A 21,207-nucleotide genomic window follows, 5' to 3' on the forward strand; every position below is an offset into this window, starting at 1 on the left:
GTGGCGCAGGGCATGTAAGGCTGATGCAATTAATAAATCTCCCCCAATGTATATTAGAAAATGTATATTAGAAAAGGCAGAGTTACTAAATGGGTTACATAGCTCTGTTTTTTTACAAAAGAAGAGAAAGGAGCTGATATCTGTGGTGCTGGGGCTGTTACTACATCCAGTAATATGCTCAATTGGCTAACTGTAGATATGGTCCAAGAGAAGCTAAATAGGGTAAATGTAAACAAGGCTCCAGGTCCAGATGGATTACACCTGAGAGTTCTAAAAGAGCTCAGTTCAATCATTGATGTGCTCCTGTTTATCATTTTTAATAATAATATTATAAGTGATGACCAGCATAGGTTTACCAAGGACAGAAGTTGTCAGACTAACCTGATTTGTTTTTATGAGGAGGTGAGTAGTAGCCTGAACAGAGGGGCGGCTGTGGATGTAGTGTTTCTGGATTTTGCAAAGGCTTTTGATACTGTCCCTCATAAGTAAAGTTTGTAATTGGATTGAAAACTGGTTGAAGGACCGTGTCCAGAGAGTTGTGGTCAATGATTCTTATTCAGAATGGTCCCAGGTTATAAATGGTGTACCCCGAGGTTCAGTGCTGGGCCTTCTATTATTTAATTTATTTATGATATGGAGGATGGGATTCATAGCACCATTTCTATTTTTGCAGATGACACCAAGCTATGTAGTACTGTGCAGTCTATGGAAGGATAAATAGCTAGACCTGCTCTGACTGCTGGTGCTAAATAGTAATATAATGTTGCTAGTTTCTTGGTTACAATCAAAATATCAACAATACCACAAGATAAGTACTTGCCAGTGATGTTGCAGGGTGTAACACTTAGCAGGGATGGTAGCGCTTCCACACTGTGAATCTTCAGTCTTCAGCTTCCTCTACTTGCGTGTGCGGCCCCGGCCGGTGGCTCATGCACGCGAGGGAAGCCACACTAGTAATCTTAGGGAGCAAATCTTCCGTGTGATGTCACACCTAGAGGCTCCGTCTTCTGACTGTTCGGCACGCCTATTTTGCTTTGATGGGCATCTCTGCTCTGCGCTTTGAAAGTGAAATCCTGCGCCTGCGCCGTCCCGTTTAGTGTTCAGCACAGGCGCAGTGAGTGAAGGACGCTTACCTGCTGCTGGCTGTCTTCACTTTCGGGGAGCTCTGTGACATATTCGACACAGGTGCAGTGAGGAAGCCGGCAGCAGGTGAGCACACACCAATAAAGGTTATAGGGTACTAAATACACTAAATTAGTAGCAACAAATTTTAAAGTTAACTTACTTTTATGGAGAAAAGAATGCACAGATAATGCTTAAAAGGTGTTGCCCCATCTGGGACAATTATGGCATATCAATAGGATATGGCAAAAATATCTGATAGGTGCAGGTCTAACCTAATCTCAAGAATGGGGCTCCCAAGAAAATGGAGAGCAAGCCACATATTTGTGGCCTGCATTTACCACCATGGGACTGGCTCGGCCATTTTTGGAAGACCGATAACAGGAAATGGAAAGGATGTGGTACATGAAGACTATACAAGAGGCTACAACACTGATCAGACACAGTTTGTGGCAAAATAAATATTTAAATTTAGTGACTTGGAGGTGACGTCTTCCCCAGAATTATTCTCTATCTGGTTCAGACCATGATGTTGATTTCTCCAGGCCACGACTTGTCACTGTATAGTTTGTCAGCCATAAGTCTTCAGCTTGTTGCTTTACCAACACATCTGCACCCTACATATTAACACAAACACTTTAGTGCCACATGCTGTGTGTTCTGAACATAACAATCATGTCACATACCATACCCCCTGAAAATAAAATGCCACACACAGTACTACTCATGGTAGTGCTCCCTACAGATAGTGCCTTGTACTCTATGCCTCATTTATTTAAGGCTTCTTGCTATGTGCCCGCTCTAGTGCCTTTTGCTATGTGGCTCCATAGTGCGTTATGTTCTCTTCCCCAATACTTTGCTTCATTCTTTGCGCCACCAGTGACTTATCGCTGTGCCCCCATACTGTGTCTCATGCTCTGTTCTCCCATACTATGCTTCTTCTCTGTGCCCCCATACTCTGCCTCATACTCTGTGCCTCCATCCTATGCCTCTTTTCTGTGCTCCCATATTGTGCCTCTTCTCTGTGCCCCCATGTATGCAGTGCACACATTTATAATACTTACCTTTCCCTGTCCCCAACGACGTCCTCAAGCGATGTAGTCCTGGCCTCTTCTGGCCAGACCTGCACCTCAGAAATGTGTCAGTTGGCGTGATGCATCACAACAAAGCGCCGAATGGCTGAGTAGGAACCAGCAGTTCCCATCATTTCAGTGTTGTCACAGTATATGAATAATAAACCCAGTTATGTTATAGCATAGGGATAGAAAAAAGTCATATTACATGTATAATAAACCCAGTGATGTCACAATACCTGGATAATAAGCACAGGGATATCATAGTACATGTATAATAAACTCAGTGATGTCACAATACCTGGATAATTGTCACGACCCTGGGTCTTAGTCGTGACTCCTTGGGAGCCGCATGCAGTTACCCGCGGTTTTGGTGTTGTGACAACCGCAGCTGGGGGCACTTAGTGGTTTGCCTCAGGTGCGGTTGCCGCGGATAACACGCATGCGTGCGGTTGCCCTTGGCAATGTTTTTTATGGGCACTTCCTTGTTTGTTTGTTGTGCACGAGGTGATGTTTAGTATGCACCTGGACTCCTCCCTTCACCTGCGGTTGTCCGCGGCAACGTCTGGTGATGTTTGCATGCTGTGGAAGTGTCTCGGCCTGTTGGCTGTTCTGGAGGACACGGTTGCCACGCATGCCGTTGCCGTCGGAGACAGGTGAGTGAGGTTGTGTGCTTTCCCCTTTATGTGAGTTTCCCTTCTGTGGTGCTTGAAGGGTTCATTTCCTTCCCAGTGTGTGTGTGATGTCACTGGGTGTGTTCTGACCGTTGGGTGTGGCCTCTTGGCCTATAAAGCCTCAGTCCCTGGCTGGGTTCAGTAGGTTGCTCTCAGCCATGCTGGCTGGAGCAGCCTCCTGTCTCCTCCATCTGCCTGGTGGGGACCATCCTTCTGGTCATAAACCTTTGTTACCTTGTCTGATGTTATGTTTATGTTTATGTGTATGTGGTTGCTGGCTTGTTGCACCTTATGGTTCCCTGGTTCCCTGTGTGATGTATGGTGTGTGCTGTTGTCTTTTCTGTTGTTGTAGACAGACAGCACTTTCGGTTGGGTTCCGGGCGGTGTGTTTGTGGCAGGTAGGTGAGGTTGTAGTTCCACCTACCTGCCACTGCCATAAGTGGTATTGGATTCCCCTTATTACCAGCTTGGTCTTTCTAGGCTCCTGTTCCTCCGTGTTCTGGAGGAACAGGTAGTCTATCCAGCTCCTAGCCTAGGGACCTGCGGAGGGATAGTAGGGACCCGAGGTTCCTGCGCATGGGTCCTCCTACCCTAAAGGTCGGCCCATGCAGGTTAGGAGTTAGGGTCAGATCAGGGAGACTTTAGGAGGTGACCTGCTCCCTGATCCTGTGGTCTTGCAGCGACCAAACATCTCCGGGTACCGCACGGCTGGGGGTTTCCCCCACCGCCAGTCATGACAATAATAAACACAGTGATATCATAGTACATGTATAATAAACACAGTGATATCATAGTACATGTATAATAACACAGTGATATCATAGTACATGTATAATAACACAGTGATATCATAGTACATGTATAATAAACCCAGTGATGTTACAGTGCAGGAATAAGAAACAGTGATTTCACAGCACAGAGATAGAAAACACGGTGATGTCATGGTAAAGAGATAAGAAACCCAGTGATGTCATCAAACAATTTGAATAAACCCAGTGATGTCACAGCATAGAGATAACAAGCACAGTGATGTCAAAATACAGTCCTGATCAAAAGTTTAAGACCACTTGAAAAATGGCAAAAAATCATATTGTACATTGTTAGATCTTAACAAGGTTCCAAGTAGAGCTTTAACATGCAACAAGAAGAAATGAGAGTGAGACAAAACATTTTTTGAGCATTCAATTAATTGAAAATAACGATTAAACTGAAACAGGCTGTTTTTTAGCTGATCCAAATTTTAGGACCACATGCCTCTAAAAGGCCAAATCTGTGCAAAGATGTGGATTCATTGTCATTTTCTGTCAGGTAGTCACACGTTGTGTTGGCAAAGGCAAAAAAAAACTCTCCCTTTTTGAACGTCGTCGGGTTGCAGCCCCATAACCTTAAGACGGCATCTGAGACTGAAGGGCTTCAAAAACAAAAAACGTCTTCAAAGACCTCGTCTCCTTGAATGCCACAGAACTGCTCGTTTGGACTTTGCAAGAGAGCACCAAACATAGGACATTCAAAGGTGGAAGAAAGTTTTATTCTCTGATGAGAATTTTTTTTAACCTTGATGGTCCTGATGATTTCCATCGTTGACAAGCAGATCCCACCTGAGATGTTTTCTACGTGCCACAGTGGAGGGGGCGCCATAATGGTCTGGGGTGCTTTTTCCTTCAGTGGAACAATGGAGCTTCAGGAAGTGCAGGGGCGTCAAACGGCCGCTGGCTATGTCCAGATGTTGCAGAGAGCATTCCTCATGACTGAGGGCCCTCGTCTGTGTGGTAACGACTGGGTTTTTCAACAGGACAACGCTACAGTACACAATGCCCGCAGGACAAGGGACTTCTTCCAGGAGAATAACATCACTCTTTTGGCCCATCCTGCTTGTTCCCCTGATCTTAATCCAATTAAGAACCTTTGGGGATGGATGGCAAGGGAAGTTTACAAAAATGGACAACAGTTCCAGACAGATGGCCTTCGTGCGGCCGTCTTCACCACTTGGAGAAATGTTCCCACTCACCTCATGGAAACGCTTGCATCAAGCATGCCGAAACAAATTTTTGAAGTGATAAACAATAACGGCGGAGCTACTCATTACTGAGTTCATGTTTGGAAGTTGGATTTCTGTTTTGGGGGGGTTTAGTTTTTTTTTTTGGGAGGTGTGGTCCTAAACTTTTGATCAGCTGAAAAACAGCCTGTTTCAGTTTATTAATTGTTTTCATTAAATTGAATGCTCAAAAAATGTTTTGTCTCACTCCCATTTCTTCTTGTTGCACGTTGAAGCTCTACTTGGAACCTTGTTAAGATCCAGCCATGCTAAATATGATTTTTTGCAATTTTTCAAGTGGGCTTAAACTTTTGATCAGGACTGCATATAAATAATAAACAAAGTTATGTCACAGTACATGGATTATAAACCCAGTGATGTCACAGCACAGGCATAATAAAAACAATAATGCCACAGTACAGGGTGTTAGTAGAGGGATAGCAAAACTAAGTAAAATTCTGTGTGCAAGTAAGCCAACCAATATATAAATAATATATACAGTATATGTGTGTAATGGTATAAATAAAAACTATAGCTCATCCCATCACAGTATACTTCTAATAAACCCAGTGATGCTATGGCACACGGATATAGATCATCATTTATTTTACTTTACCTTACTTTTATTGCTGATATAGAATTACCCATTTGCTGTTGTAATAATTGAAGTATTGATGCCTCCTGGTGGAAAAACTGAATACTGCATGCCAAATAAGAGCATCAAGACAGAACAAGGGCAAATTTGGCCACAAATAGTTGTGTGTAAATAACCAATAGCAGTTGTGTGAGCCCCCAGAATTCAGAACACGCACAGTGTGACCTGAAGTCTGGGGCCGGGATGCAGCAGGGTGGGCCAAATTCTATATCCACCTTCCCATCACTACAGAACATACAGGGTAATACAGCGCCCCATACCTCTTACATCCAGTGATGTCCCCTCTGATGTAGATGTTCTCTTTCCTCGTCTTCTCCTTTCAGACCTTCAGACCAGACTAGACCACCAGTTTTCAGCCATTTCTTGTCTCTGCAGTTTGACAAACAAAATCTTAGTTTACTACTTTTCCATCATCCTCCTATCTTCTGGACAAATCATCCTACTACCCCCAATACTGTGCCGCTGTGCTCCCTAATACTATACTGCAGAAACAGATAAACCCCCTGATAATACTAGTACCACACAGATAATGCCCCCTTCAACAATTATTGGTACACAGTGCCCTAAAATAGCTGCACCCAGCAAATAGTGCCCCTGTGTAAGCTGATACTGTGCCAAGGTGCCCCCACAGTAATAGTGCTCCCAAAAGTCCCACCAATAGTAATAATTCTCTGCTAGAGCACAGATGGTAGTAATAGTGCTCCTACAGTGCCCCTAACATGTCCCCACTGTGCCCCAGAAGTAATAATGCTCCCATAGTGCCCATACTAGTAATCATGTTCCCCATAGACCCCCAGTTGTAATGAAGCCCATCATAATGCCCCCCCCCCAGTAGTAAATATTCTTCTTATAATATGCCAGTGAAAAAATACCACCTTATAATGCCCCCAGTTGAGCTAATGTCCCTATAGTGCCCCTATAATGTGCCAGTATAAAATACCCCTATATAGTGCCTCCAGTAAATGGCCCCATATTGCTCGTCTCCCCCCTTCCTTCTAGTGCCCCCCATAATGTACCAGTATAAAATGTCCCATATATAGTGCCCCAGTAGATGCCCTCAGTGTTCCCCATAATTTGCAAGTATAAAATACCCCTTCTTAGTGCCCCCATAGATGAGCCCATAGTACTCCTCTCTCCCCTTCCCCATGGTACCCACCATAATGTGCCCCAGTATAAAATGCCCCTATACAGAGACCCCCATATAAAATACCACTTCTTTCTGGCCTCAGTGAATTCCCCCATAGTACCCCCAATAATGTGCCAGTAAGAAGTGTCCCCATACATGCCCCCCAATAATGTGCCAGTAACAAGTGCCCCCATAGATGCCCCCCAATCATGTGCCAGTAACAAGTGCCCCCCCGTAATCATGTGCCAGTAAGTAGTACCATATAAAAAAAATAAACACTTATACTTACCTCCATCAGGCCGTCAGCGATGCGAGGCAGGCCTCTTTCGGCCTGTATCCCACGCTGTACGGCTCAGGCCTACAGCCTGTACGGTCTAGTGCCTGCAGCCTATCAGAGGAACGGGAAGGGAGACGCCTCTCCCCTGCCCCGCCGCAGCACACCCATCTGTATCACTGTCCTGAGGATCGTCCACGGACGTCTGCATGAGGCTTTAAAGAGTAACTCTCACCTCTCTTCCACATCTGTTTTAGTGAGTACATGTATTTTTCAAGTAATGTCAGCAGCTGTTCTAAGCTGAATGTGCCTGCACTCGTCAGATCACAGGCATTACACAGGCGGGCAGTACCAGCATGGGAGACTGGCTGGGAATCTAATAGCACATGGCAGTGAGGGTTGTAAGTAGTCTGACAATGCTGTATAATTGATCTGATAAAGGTTAAACTTAAAGGGAACCTGTCACTGGGATTTTGTGTATAAAGCTGAGGACATGGGCTGCTAGATGGCCGCTAGTACATCCGCAATACCCAGTCCCCATAGCTCTGTGTGCTTTTATTGTGTGGCTGAGAGCGGCTGAAATTTAGACACTTACCTCGGGTGGGTGACGGGAGACGGTGGGGGCCTAGTGGTCCTGGCGGGTGGCCCACCCGCTGTTGTGCCTTTTTCTTGCCTGGGAGGGCGGTGGACCCCGCAGTGGATTCCGGTGGACTGCGGTGTCTGGTTGTAAAAGCCGGTGAGTCGTCTGTGGAGGCTGGACTTGGATGCTGTGGAGTCTGGAGAGCCGAGTCCTTCCGTGTGCCTGAGAGGGGATAAGGCCACAGATAAATGCCAGCTGAGGTTTCCAGAGCCACCCGCGATTGTTAGGTGCCTCTGTTTGCCTCGGTTTGTGTGTCTGGACGGATTTGCCCTCTGGATAAAGATCATGCGCTGGGAGGCATTTAGCTGGGCGATTTGATAAATCTGTTTGCTGGGTGGAACTGGCATACTTGGGGGGCTCCATTGGGAGGGCAGGACCGCGAGGTCCGAGGAGGCTTCTGCCGGATTCACCGAAGGTGAATTATATTTCAAATTCTTATCCAGCAAGATCTCTAGATATACAGTGGCTTTTGCTTGTATGTTCTTTTGCTACATGACCCAGACTGACATTTGGGGTTAAAGGAGACCTCCGCCTGTATATTCTGTATTGCCTGTATATTGTGACCTTAATTTGGTATAGCTGCGGGAGTGTTTATGTATACAGCTGAACATCTCTTATAGTTAACGCAGGGTATTTCCCATGTAGATCCGGATTGCCAGTGGATCTGGTATTGGAAATCCTCCTATGTTTCATATTGTCTGGCTCTAATATTAAGTTTCTTTTTTGTGGTAACTGTATGTACAGTGGTTTTCTATTAGGCTCCCTAAAATGCCGCCTAAGTATCGTAAATCAAGACGGATGTCCTCGCCGAAAGGTGGCCGGGGGGAGGGCACCCAGGCTCGATTAGAATCATTTTTGAAGTCACCACCACCACCTAAAACCCGGGGATGTGTGCAAAGATCTGTCCCACAGGTCGAGCAGGGAGTGGTTAATACGGACCGGTCAGAGTTGGGTACTTTAAAAGCTAGCACGCCCCAGAGTGAAGGTTTTGAGAGTATTAATAAAAAAACTTTCGGATATATTGGAAGTAGTAAATTCTACTAGCACCTCCGTTGCAGAGTTGGCCTTTTCCCTCTCAGTAGTACAAGGAGATGTCACGATAATCAGAGATGAGATGACCAAATTGAGACTGAAGGTGAAGGAACTGGAATCTGTTGTTAACTCTGCCACTTTAGAGAACAGTTGTCCCGGATGGTGTTACAGAAAACTAGAAGACACAAATGAAGATCCGACTGACTTGATCCAAAATTAAGGAACAAAAGGGTAAGCCCTGTAACAGCCCTAGCTCTCTCCCTTACTGCTAAGCCTATGCAAAAATCTCAATGGTAGAAAATTGCATACCCTCGTTCCTCGACTGTATGACACCTGAACACCCTATAATAGTGAGGGTACACGACCACCGGCTCCCTACACTTAATACGGAGGGAGTCAGGGTCACCTAGGATCAAGCCCACAGAAATAAAGAAACAGACTTATCTTGTGGATGCAGCAGTAACAGCTTCTAGCATCAGCACCAGTATGGGGAGGAGATATATAGGGAGGAAATCACTGCTGATAGATGACAGCTGGGAGAGGGAGGAGAGATGTCAAAACAAAAGCAAAACAAAAGAAGATCATGAGATCATGCAGAAGGTACTGAAGAACGTCTAACAGAACTTCTCAAACATCTGGTGGTGACAACAGTCTATTAAAAAAGAGACTAGAAGAGGTAGATGAGGATCGTTCCTGGCTCATAAGGAAAGTGACAGATCGGGAGCATAGGTCTCGTAGATACAACTTGCGACTGGTAGGTTTCCCAGAAGGAGCAGAACAGGATAATCCTCCTAATTTTATCCAAAAATGGCTGGTTGAAAATCTAGGGCCAGATCACGATGCATCTACCTTTTGTGTGGAAAGTGCCCACAGAATCCCCTCTAAAAAACTTCCTCCAGGGCCCCCCCTAGGGCAATCTTGGCGAAACTAGTTTGCTCAAAGGACCGGGACTGGGTACTTAGACGTAAAAGAGAAGTATTGGATACATATTTTGATGGTAATCTGATATCAATATACCTAGATTTTTTGCGTGAGACCCAAACTAAAAGAAGATCCTTTTTGGACGTTAAAAAAAGATTGACTGCAGCTAACATTAAGTACTCAATGCTATATCCAGCCAAATTGAGGGTGATACACAAGGATTCGGTCCGCTTCTTTTCTATACAGGCGGATGTTGTTCAATTGCTGGACTCGATGGGGCTATAAAGAAAAATATAAATGTGGGGAGGAGGGAGGTTAATGGGGGAAGTGGCCGGGGGGGAGGTTTGGTGGATTGGAAGAAGTTGATGGGTAATGTGATATTCCTTATCAACCATGGATTTCTTTTTTTGGGGGTGGGTATAAGGGAGGGATTGGCTATCGTCACTTGATTTCTAGGTCTACGTGTATCTCTCCTAGATGGGGGACCGGGATTGTCATTTATACACTGCTTATGCCACGTAATATTCTATTCTGGAATGTGAGACGGTTGGGAGACAGAGTGAAGAGGACGGTGGTGTTTGATCTTATGGCCCGTCATTTTGCCGGCAATTGTGGTATTTTTAGAAACCCACGCAACAGTAGATAGGCTCTATACATTGAAAAGAAAATGGGCTTCGTTGGAATATCATGCTTACTTCTCCTGTTATGCAAGAGGGGTTAGTGTATATATTCACTGTGGGATGGAATTTCTACCGGTGGGTAACATGATTGATAAAGTAGAGAGATTTGTCTTCCTGCATGGGTTTTGGAAAGGGCAGGAGATTATATTGGCATTTATCTATATTCCTCCACCATATAAATCAACTGTCTTTTCTTTATTATCTAAATACCTAGCCACAAAAAATCAATGTCCATTATTAATAGCCAGAGATTTTAATGCTGATCCTGAGTTGGATCGTTTTTCTGCCTCTCCTGGGCGAGGTCGGACTGGATCTCCTTTGATTACTATTTGCCGGGAGCTGGCGCTAGTTGATACCTCTATGGCAATAAGAAAATTTTCTCTTGCTTTAGCCAGTCCTACGGGTCCATGTCCCGTATTGATCTGGCTTTTGCAAGCCGTGATTTGAGTCATCAAATTGTGAAAATGAAGTATGAACCTCATTCCACCAGCCACTATTTGGGGGTTAAGATTGGGGTTCCCATAAATAGGTTTTATGATCTGAATTTGGCCCCGGTTTTAAATAAAGTTAAGTCTAAAATATGCACTTGGCAGAAATTGATATTGGCACAGACGGATCGAATAGCGCTGGTCAAAATTATAATCCTGCCTATTGTGATGTACCCGATTTGTGTGCCTCCCCTGTTTGGATCGATGATCTTTTCTTTTATTGATTGGAGACTCTTATTAACGATCTAATATGGGGAAGGAAGAGGGTGAGGATAAAACAGAGTTACTTATGGCTGTCGGAATCAGATGGTGGGCTATCATTTCCTTTTTTTCAAGGATATTATTTATGTGCACAGGTTCAGCGTTGTTGTAAATTTAAAGAGGGTGTATTAGCACAATATTTGACGCAGGGTTTGGAAAAACCAATAGAGAATATTTTGACATGTTTGGAATCTGGTTATTTGGGAGTGAGGAAGTCCCTATTGATCCCTTGGACCCTACAGATGGTTTGGAAAAGGCTTAAGAGGATTCTGAAAGTCTCCTGCTCTTTTGCTTTCACCCCTCTGTGGGAGAACAGGAATCTGGTGGAATTCTCCAAAATCACAGATTTTGTTTATTGGCTACGTAGGGGGGTTGTTAATGTGTGTCATCTTTTTGTTGTTGGACACTTTAAATCCTTTTCGGATCATAATTTCATTGATAGTACAGCATTAGATGTGTTTAAGTATTCACGTTTAAAGCACGTTTATGAGGCTTCTAGGAATAATGGGTATATTTTTCCACGGGAGAATGTATTTTTTTATTATTGTAATGCCCAGACAGATGAGAGGGTTAAGATAGCAAGTCTATACAGTAAACTTCGAACGGCACTGGCAACTGTAACTCTATTTAAAAGCTCAAGTAAATGGGAACAAGAGTTGCATTGCCCACCATTACAATGGACTAGTATTTATAGAAACATAAGAAAGGCTACAATCTCTAATGCTCACAGATGAATTAAATTTAAAATCTTGCATCGGCTGTACTATACGGCAAAAATCCAAGCAAAGTTCCCCCAAAATAAAGTCAGAGACTGTTGCTGTCCTAAATGTGGATATGTGAACGCGGATTTCAGGTATTTACTTTGGGAATGTAGTAAAATAAAAAGGTACTGGGAACAGGTTTTTGTAGCTTTACAAAAGGAGTCCTCTTCGACATATAGCCCTGGGATGTTGATAGTGATGTTGGGATATTATGCTCTAGACACGGAGGTCCCGGCCCGGGTAAGACAGATCTGGATGAGGGGTCTGATGGTGGCAAAAGTTAATTTAGGTAAATATTGGGGGTCTGTCTCCCCACCCTCGTTAAATGAATGGATCCTGTACCTTCAACAAATTAAAGTCTATGAGGATATGGAAAGGAAACGGAGAGCGGCACGTGTGACTGTTCAGACATAGTTACTAGTGTAATTATGTCTGTATTTATCAGAGCCACAGCAACGACAGCCAATTGGGGGTGGGGGGGGGGGGGGGTTATAGTTTTATTTGTTGTGTTAATTGTGAATCTACAGTTATATTCACAATCTATGCAGGAGTCTGTGGTATGTTATAGGGTAGTTGACTATTGTTATATAGTGACTATCCTGTATTGGCTGTCTTTTCTATTATAATATGTTGTTGTTTTGTATCGTGAAGAAAATAATACAAAAATGGAAATAAATAAATAAATATTGTAAGAGCCCACACAGATGGTGGGGGAGGGTCAAGATGGAGCTGAGTCCGACATTAATACCTTGACTGCTATGTCAGCAGCATTCCCCTTGCGTCAGTGGCAGGTAGCGTGAATGTATTGTCATGCTGCATTATTAAAACTCTCCACTATTAGTAAATTGCTTTTTATGTTATATATTAATGCGGGGACTTCACTTTAAAGGGGTTGTCCGACCAAAATGTAAAATTAAGTGAAATAAAGGAGTCACTCAACTTTTATGAAAGGCCTGCTATTCCAGCGCTGAGGCTCAAATCCTCACCATTTCTGGTCCACATCGGACCAAAGTGATGGCGTGTTTTCCCATTCACAGAAACGCTGCATTCAATCACTGGCTTTAGCGGTCATGTGCCAAGAACAACACATAAGAACAAGGAGCTCAGCGGTCACCTCCTGCGACTGCTGCAGCCAATCACTGGCTGCAGTGGCTCAGTGAATGGCAACAGCAGGTCATCATTTCCGGTACAGCAGAGACTGGAAACAGCGGGAAGGGAGCTGAAGCGCTTTCATAGGGGCTTTCATATGGTGAATCTTTTTTTACTTGTTTTAAACATTCCACCAGCCTTTACTTAATTTAACTTTTTGGTCAGACAACCTTTGTAAGACAACATGCACATGGGTGAGTTACAGTTCCATTTTGTAGTGATTCATGAGACTTCTACATGACTCTGATTTCATATAGATGCATGAGACTTCTACTGTACCTCTGTATGACTCTGATTTCATATAGATGCACGAGACTGCTACTGTACCTCTGTATGACTCTGATTTCATGTAGATGGATGGGACCTCTACTGTACCTCTGTATGACTCTGATTCCATATAGATGCATGGGACCTCTACTGTTCCTCTCTATGACTCTGATTTCATATAGATGCATGGGACCTCTACTGTTCCTCTGTATGACTCTGATTCCATATAGATGCATGGGACCTCTACTGTACCTCTGTATGACTCTGATTTCATATAGATGCATGAGACTTCTACTGTACCTCTGTATGACTCTGATTTCATGTAGATGGATGGGACCTCTACTGTACCTCTGTATGACTCTGATTCCATATAGATGCATGGGACCTCTACTGTTCCTCTGTATGACTCTGATTCCATATAGATGCATGGGACCTCTACTGTACCTCTGTATGACTCTGATTTCATATAGATGCATGAGACTTCTACTGTACCTCTGTATGACTCTGATTTCATGTAGATGGATGGGACCTCTACTGTACCTCTGTATGACTCTGATTCCATATAGATGCATGGGACCTCTACTGTACCTCTGTATGACTCTGATTTCATATAGATGCATGAGACTTCTACTGTACCTCTGTATGACTCTGATTTCATATAGATGCATGAGACTTCTACTTTACCTCTGTATGACTCTGATTTCATATAGATGCATGAGACTTCTACTGTACCTCTGTATGACTCTTATTTAATATAGATACATGAGACCTCTACTGTACTTCTGTATGACTCTGATTTCATATAGATGCATAGGACCCTACTGTACTTCTGTATGACTCTGATTTCATATAGATACATAGGACATCTACCATACTTGTGTATGACTGATTTCATATAGATGCATGAGACTTCTACCGTACTTCCGTATGACTCTGATTTCATATAGATGCATAGGACATCTACCATACTTCTGTATGACTCTGATTCCATATAGATGCATAGGACCCTACTGTACTTCTGTATGACTCTGATTTCATATAGATACATGGGACTTCTACTGTACCTCTGTATGACTCTGATTTCATATAGATGCATGAGACTTCTACTGTACCTCTGTATGACTCTGATTTCATATAGATGCATAGGACCTCTACTTTACCTCTGTATGACTCTTATTTAATATAGATACATGAGACCTCTACTGTACTTCTGTATGACTCTGATTTCATATAGATGCATAGGACCCTACTGTACTTCTGTACGACTCTGATTTCATATAGATACATAGGACATCTACCATACTTGTGTATGACTGATTTCATATAGATACATAGGACATCTACCATACTTGTGTATGACTGATTTCATATAGATGCATGAGACTTCTACCGTACTTCCGTATGACTCTGATTTCATAAAGATGCATAGGACATCTACCATACTTCTGTATGACTGATTTCATATAGATGCATAGGACATCTACCATACTTCTGTATGACTCTGATTCCATATAGATGCATGGGACATCTACCATACTTCTGTATGACTCTGATTTCATATAGATGCTGATTTTCTTTTTGTGTAAGATTCCTTCGGTTGGCTTATGTATGTAGGTATTCTCCTATAGAAGCATTGCTTCTAAAGAATATCTGTGTACATACTGCACATGATGGGGCCTCTACAGAGGTTGTGCAGCTCAATTCTATATGTATTTACAAAGGGTCTATAGACTGCACATTGATGGGTACAGGAAGTCTATTGTGTGTGTAAAACATAAGGAAACATAGTTTTTTTTCTTCTCTTGATAGGAAAGGATGGTTCCCATTTTCCTACACTCGGCCTCTTCCACCGGCAGATAACACAGAAAAACATGGCTCAAAGTAAGACATTCTTTGATGTTTGTGGGTTTAGTGCTGCATCCTAGTCCTCTCCTCAAAGCACTGACAAATAGATGGTCATTGCTTATTACTTACTTTTAGTAATTGTTACATTCATTCTCCCTCCTAAAAACATCCATCCTCATACCTGTATCTAACATGATCTTGCTTTCTTGCAGTTTTCCGCTTAGTAAATTGAACAGTAGCAGCACTGGAAATCTGGATAAAGTTGGTGTGTCCATCCCTGAGTGTGAAAGTGTCCGGATAGAAGCGGTCAGATATACCCCCTCACCTCGCACAAGCACCTTCCGCCAGCGGCCGTACAGCATGATCAGTCCTGACCTAGTGCAAGTAAGTATGTAGATGACAATGTAATGGAGAGTCTGTTATGAGGGTACACATGTATGTCAGGTGGATTTGTCCTGTCCATAATTGGCGGGGAAGGGTATGATCCGCCACTCTTTTCTCCCACTTCCTCAGGAATTCTTGTACCTGGTGAGCTTGCATGTTATAAGGGGATCGCTGGATATTTATTGTCAGCACTTACAGCTACTCTACGCATGACATGAGACATCACATACATGTCCATTTTTGTAAATACTTGTATTCCTCATGAAACAATTCTGGATATTTTTTAGAGCTCTGTGTTATGCCATTCCTCTTTTATTCCTTCTGGAAATTAATGAATATATTGACAACCTGGGTGTTACCAGTTGGGGTGTCTCTCTAACACCATCCAATCACTGCTGACAGCGTCAGACTGTACAGAAACACACCACTTTAACAAGGGAGAATGATAACAGCTATTGTCAATATTTAGGAGGAATAACAGAGGAATGACACAATGCAGAGTTAATAGATAATAGAACAATAGATTCTTCAGAACTGTTATTTCATGAGAAATATAAGTATTCACTAGTACAGACATGTCAGGAGTGGTGTCAGGCCCCCTTTATGGAGGGTGTGTAGTAGATATCGCTCTTCTTGTAGCCAGAACTATAATGCCAGCGTATGAACCATTGTCCAAATGATGACGGTCTGAAAGCAGTGGACATCCTGACCTCCACTGATCAGATATGGGTGGTATATCCTAATGACATGCCACCAATGTCTGCGATGAGACATCCCAGATAATGAAAAATGTCGTCAAGTGTAACTATTTAAAAATAGCCATGATGGATCCATCTCTAAAATCATTGTAAGTCGATAACGTGACTATCTGGAGGAACGGCACGACACCAGAGCGCAAGGAAGTCTTTGGACAGTGCATTGGTCCTTATCCTAATGGGCTCCTGATAATGACGACCGTGTCTGAGGCTAAGTGGGATGTATCTGATTGGTCCGTTTGAACCCTTGCACCTATCAGTATTTGCGCTATCTGGTTCCGTAAACTCCATTTGTATCATGTTATAATATAAATGCATCACAATATATCATAATTATTTTTTACTAAGACGGTTCACCCATGACTGTTTATTCACCCCATGATGAACCTAAAAATAGGGGAAACACGTCGGGGATTATGCTTTAAAAAGCCTGGGAACATATGATCATCGTTACGTTTCCATGGGGCTTTTTCTATGGTGCCAGAGGTGGCATCCACACCGTCGCACCTTATGTCTTTTTTTTTGGGCTACTGTTAAAACAGGCGATAACTAACCTGTGACACTAGCTGTATCCGTCTTATATACAGGTTGCCAGAGTTTTTTGGGTCATTGAGAGGAGGGTGTGCGTAGGGCAGTCAGTCCAGGTTCGAGGACAGGGAGTCTCCACCACCAGGGGACGTCCCTGGGCTGAGGTTTTATAGAGGGTGAACGTAGGGATAGGATAGACGCTCTAATACTCCCCATGCTGCCTTATGTACACCAACCTCTATAACCATATCAGTGGTAGGTAACTCTGTATATGACGGATCTCAGTAGCGGAAAGGGAAAGCGCAGGTGTGAAAGTAGCCTTATACTGATATGTTACTATGTAACAATCCAATAACACAAATCTTCTGTTTTTTAGTTAGCAAATGAATTTGGAAGCCCAGCACCATCTCCTTCCAGGTGAGCAGAACTAAGAAGAAAGAAACCTTGTAAAGTGGTTGTCTGAGATTTTGATATTGATGACTTATCCTCAGGACAGGTCATCATTTTATGATCGGTGGGGGTGCGACTCCCGTCACACTTGCTGATCAACTGTTTGAAGAGACCTCGGTGCTCCAGTGAGCGCCGCATCCTCTACCTAAGCCGTGTGATGTCACATTCCTCCGCCACATGGCCTACGCGCAGCTCAGTACCATTAAAGTGAATGGGGCTGGGCTGCAATACCAAGGACAGCTGCTATCCAATGGACATCGCCGTTCTTGGTAAGCTGCAAGCGCCACAGCCTGTCAAACAGATGATTGGCAAGTGCGCCTTAGGCCTCATGCACACGACCGTTGTGTGCACCCGTGGCCGTTGTGCCGTTTTCCGTTTTTTTCTGCGGCTCCATTGACTTTCAATGGGGCCGTAGAAAACTCGGCTTGTGCACCGTTTTTACACCGCGCCCGTGACCCGTGTTTCGAGGCCGTGAAAAAAATATAACCTGTCCTATTTTTTTCACGGCCAACGGTTCACGGGCCCATTCAAGTCAATGGGTCCGTGAAAGAACACGGATGCACACAAGATTGGCATCCGTGTCCGTGATCCGTGGCCATAGGTTGCTTTCATACAGACGGATCCGAAGATCCGTCTGCATAAAAGCTTTTTCTGATCTAAGTTTTCACTTCGTGAAAACTCATTTCCGACAGTATATTCTAACACAGAAGCGTTCCCATGGTGATGGGGACGCTTCTAGTTAGAATACACTGCAAACTTTGTACAAGACTGCCCCCTGCTGCCTGGCAGCACCCGATCTCTTACAGGGGGATATGATAGCACAATTAACCCCTTCAGGTGTGGCACCTAAAGGGGTTAATTGTACTATCATATTCCCCTGTAAGAGATCAGGGCTGCCAGGCAGCAGGGGGCAGACCCCCTCCCCAGTTTGAATATCGTTGGTGGCACAGTGTGCCAACCACCATCGCCCCCCCTCCCTCCCTCTATTGTATTAAATCGTTGGTGGCACAGTGTGCCAACCACCATCGGCCCCCCTCCCTCCCTCTATTGTATTAAATCGTTGGTGGCACAGTGTGCCAACCACCATCGCCCCCCCCGCCACCCCCCTCTCCCTCTATAGCAGTAACATTGGTGGCAGTGTGCGGTCTCAACAGTAGAAGATTCATACTTACCTGCTTGCTGCTGCGATGTCTGTGAACGGCCGGGAGCTCCTCCTACTGGTAAGTGACAGTTCTTTAGCAATGCGCCGCACAGACCTTTCACTTACCAGTAGGAGGAGCTCCCGGCCGGACACAGACATCGCAGCAGCAAGCCGGTAAGTATGAATCTTCTACTGTTGAGACCGCACACTGCCACCAATGTTACTGCTATAGAGGGAGGGGGGGGGGCGATGGTGGTTGGCACACTGTGCCACCAACGATTTAATACAATAGAGGGAGGGAGGGGGGGGGCGATGGTGGTTGGCACACTGTGCCACCAACGATATTCAAACTGGGGAGGGGGGGGGGGCTGCCCCCTGCTGCCTGGCAGCCCTGATCTCCTACAGGGGAATATGATAGTACAATTAACCCCTTTAGGTGCCGCACCTAAAGGGGTTAATTGTGCTATCATATCCCCCAGTAAGAGATCGGGTGCTGCCAGGCAGCAGGGGGCAGTCTTGTACAAAGTTTGTAGTGTATTCTAACCTGAAGCGTCCCCATCACCATGGGAACGCCTCTGTGTTAGAATATACTGTCGGATCTGAGGTTCACGAAGTAGCTCATATCCGACAGTATATTCTAACATAGAGGCGTTCCCATGGTGATGGGGACGCTTCAAGTTAAAATATACCATCGGATTGGAGAAAACTCCAATCCGATGGTATAAAAGAACTCCAGACTTTACATTGAAAGTCAATGGGGACGGATCCGTTTGAAATGGCACCATATTGTGTCAACATCAAACGGATCCGTCCCCATTGACTTGCATTGTAATTCAGGACGGATCCGTTTGGCTCCGCACGGCCAGGCGGACACCAAAACGACTTTTTTTTCATGTCCGTGGATCCTCCAAAAATCAAGGAAGACCCACGGACGAAAAAACGGTCACGGATCACGGACCCACGGACCCCGTTTTTGCGGACCGTGAAAAAAAAACTGTCGTGTGCATGAGGCCTTACCCAATATAATCTAGACATATATATATATATATATATATATATATATATATATATATATATATATATATATACGGTACATAATAATAAATAATATTAATATAATAATATGTAATAATAATATGAATAATAGTTCTAAACATAACTTTTAAAGGGGTTTTGTGACTTTTTACAAAATGTACCCTAAGCCACCAAGCTCATGAAATAATAATAAAAGAATATATACCCACCCATTTCACACCGTACCACCTACAGCGCTAGCACTCCCATCCTACCCGCGGGGCTTTGATTGATAGGCTGCCTCGAAGACATGCCTGCATAATATACCTGAACACTGCAGCCAATCACTGGCCTTAGCAGTCTTGTGGTATATACTGCTGAGGTCAGTGATTGGCTGCAGTGGTGTCTGGTGTATAATAGCATGTCACCTATGCAACCAAGAGGATGAGGTCATGGCTGCAGGGAGGATCAGAGTGGCAGCGCAGGAAGTGGCTGGGGATGAAATGGGAGTTTATGTTCTTTTATTATTCTGTGGCAATTGCTGGCATGGGAGAAAATGAACAACCCCTTTAATAACCTTTCAACATACATAAAATGTTATGTTTTCCTGTTACTTAATATTGTCACATTTCTTTAATTTCTCAAGGACCAACCCCTTTGCTCATGTTAAACTGAAGCGAACAGTTACTAACGATCGTTCAGCCCCTGTCATTCAGTGACCTTGTGATGTCCTTCAAGAAGATGCTGCTTCAGGAACACTTTATAGAAGACATTTGTTTCTTCAGATCTCTTCCATAGACTGGAAAGGCCTGATGTAAATAAAACTATGATGCTTGGTCTTTTCTGAAACCAGCAAACATTATAACTATGGAAATATTCTGTTTACAGCAGTTATGAGAAATTTCCCAGCAATGTCTGTGTTGACTTTACCGTCAGATGCATGGTAGCACGCGTTTCGGTAAACACACTGTCAGCTGAAAGTATTCATGACCTCAGCAGTATTATACAAAAGGTGACCTTCTCTGATCATATGACCAGAGTGTAGATTAGCCATGCATTCTTAAGATTGCTTCATGTGGCTTGGAAATGGGTTACCTGTAAGAGATGCCTAGACACATGAGTAAGGGCACCAAGTTGGCATTCTGAAGGCGTAACTACACTACAAAGCTCAACAGAACTGTCAGAAAAAGAAATAATAGACAAGATTAAGGTTGGAGTTCAAGAAGGAGTGGTCGCTTTCTCTGCCTTTGCTCTTTTGCCGCTCTCATACTATCTGTAAAAGATGAAATTCCAATTGTGAATACATCTGTAACATATATAGGTATTTAAATTGTGTTTAGTGTGCCATATGAATGTAGCGCAATGGGGCAGATTTTCTAATTTTTTTTAAAATGTAGAGTGGCTCAGGCTGTCTTATAAATTTGGGGCATGGATAGACACTTTTTCAGGGCCGTCTTTAATATTGATTGGACCCTGGGCAAAAATTTACTTGGGCCCCCTGGATCCCGCCTTCCCACACCTTAGCAGGCAATCACGCCCTCCACCACAACACACACACAAAAAATTCACACATCTGGTAGAGTACAGTGAATGACTGTAAATACTTCCAGTTCTGAAGACTCCAGCGGCTTAGGATCAGTGCTCTGGGCAGCTGGGCTAAGGCTGGAAGTAGGCACCGCTCTGCAGGAAGGAGACCGGGGCTCGGCCCTAGTGTTACAGTGCACCCCAGCACCCCACAGTATGCAGTATAGCACCCCACACTATACAGTACCCCACAGTATATAGTAGAGCAGTATAGCAGCCCACAGTATACAGCACCCCACAGTATACAACACCTCACAGTATACAACACCCCAAACTATACATGATACAGCCCCCCACACTATACAGTACAGCAGTATAGCACTCCACACTATACCGCACCCACAGTAT

At 44.0% G+C, this 21,207-nt stretch overlaps 1 protein-coding gene across 1 annotated transcript in view; it reads left to right on the plus strand.

The window, feature by feature from the left end:
• Positions 1 to 20,834, plus strand: part of LOC122926631 (brain-specific angiogenesis inhibitor 1-associated protein 2-like) — a 135,786-nt gene extending 114,952 nt beyond the window's left edge. The window contains exons 11-14 of the mRNA XM_044278065.1: positions 14,968 to 15,039; positions 15,216 to 15,387; positions 17,047 to 17,087; positions 19,922 to 20,834. Coding sequence (XP_044134000.1) covers positions 14,968 to 15,039; positions 15,216 to 15,387; positions 17,047 to 17,087; positions 19,922 to 19,994 — 358 coding nt within the window. The 3' untranslated portion in view covers positions 19,995 to 20,834. The remainder of the gene's footprint in view (positions 1 to 14,967; positions 15,040 to 15,215; positions 15,388 to 17,046; positions 17,088 to 19,921) is intronic.
• The last annotated feature ends 373 nt before the right edge of the window (positions 20,835 to 21,207 follow it).

This window comes from Bufo gargarizans, chromosome 2 (assembly GCF_014858855.1).
Source record: "Bufo gargarizans isolate SCDJY-AF-19 chromosome 2, ASM1485885v1, whole genome shotgun sequence".
NCBI classification, from domain to species: Eukaryota; Metazoa; Chordata; class Amphibia; order Anura; family Bufonidae; genus Bufo; species Bufo gargarizans.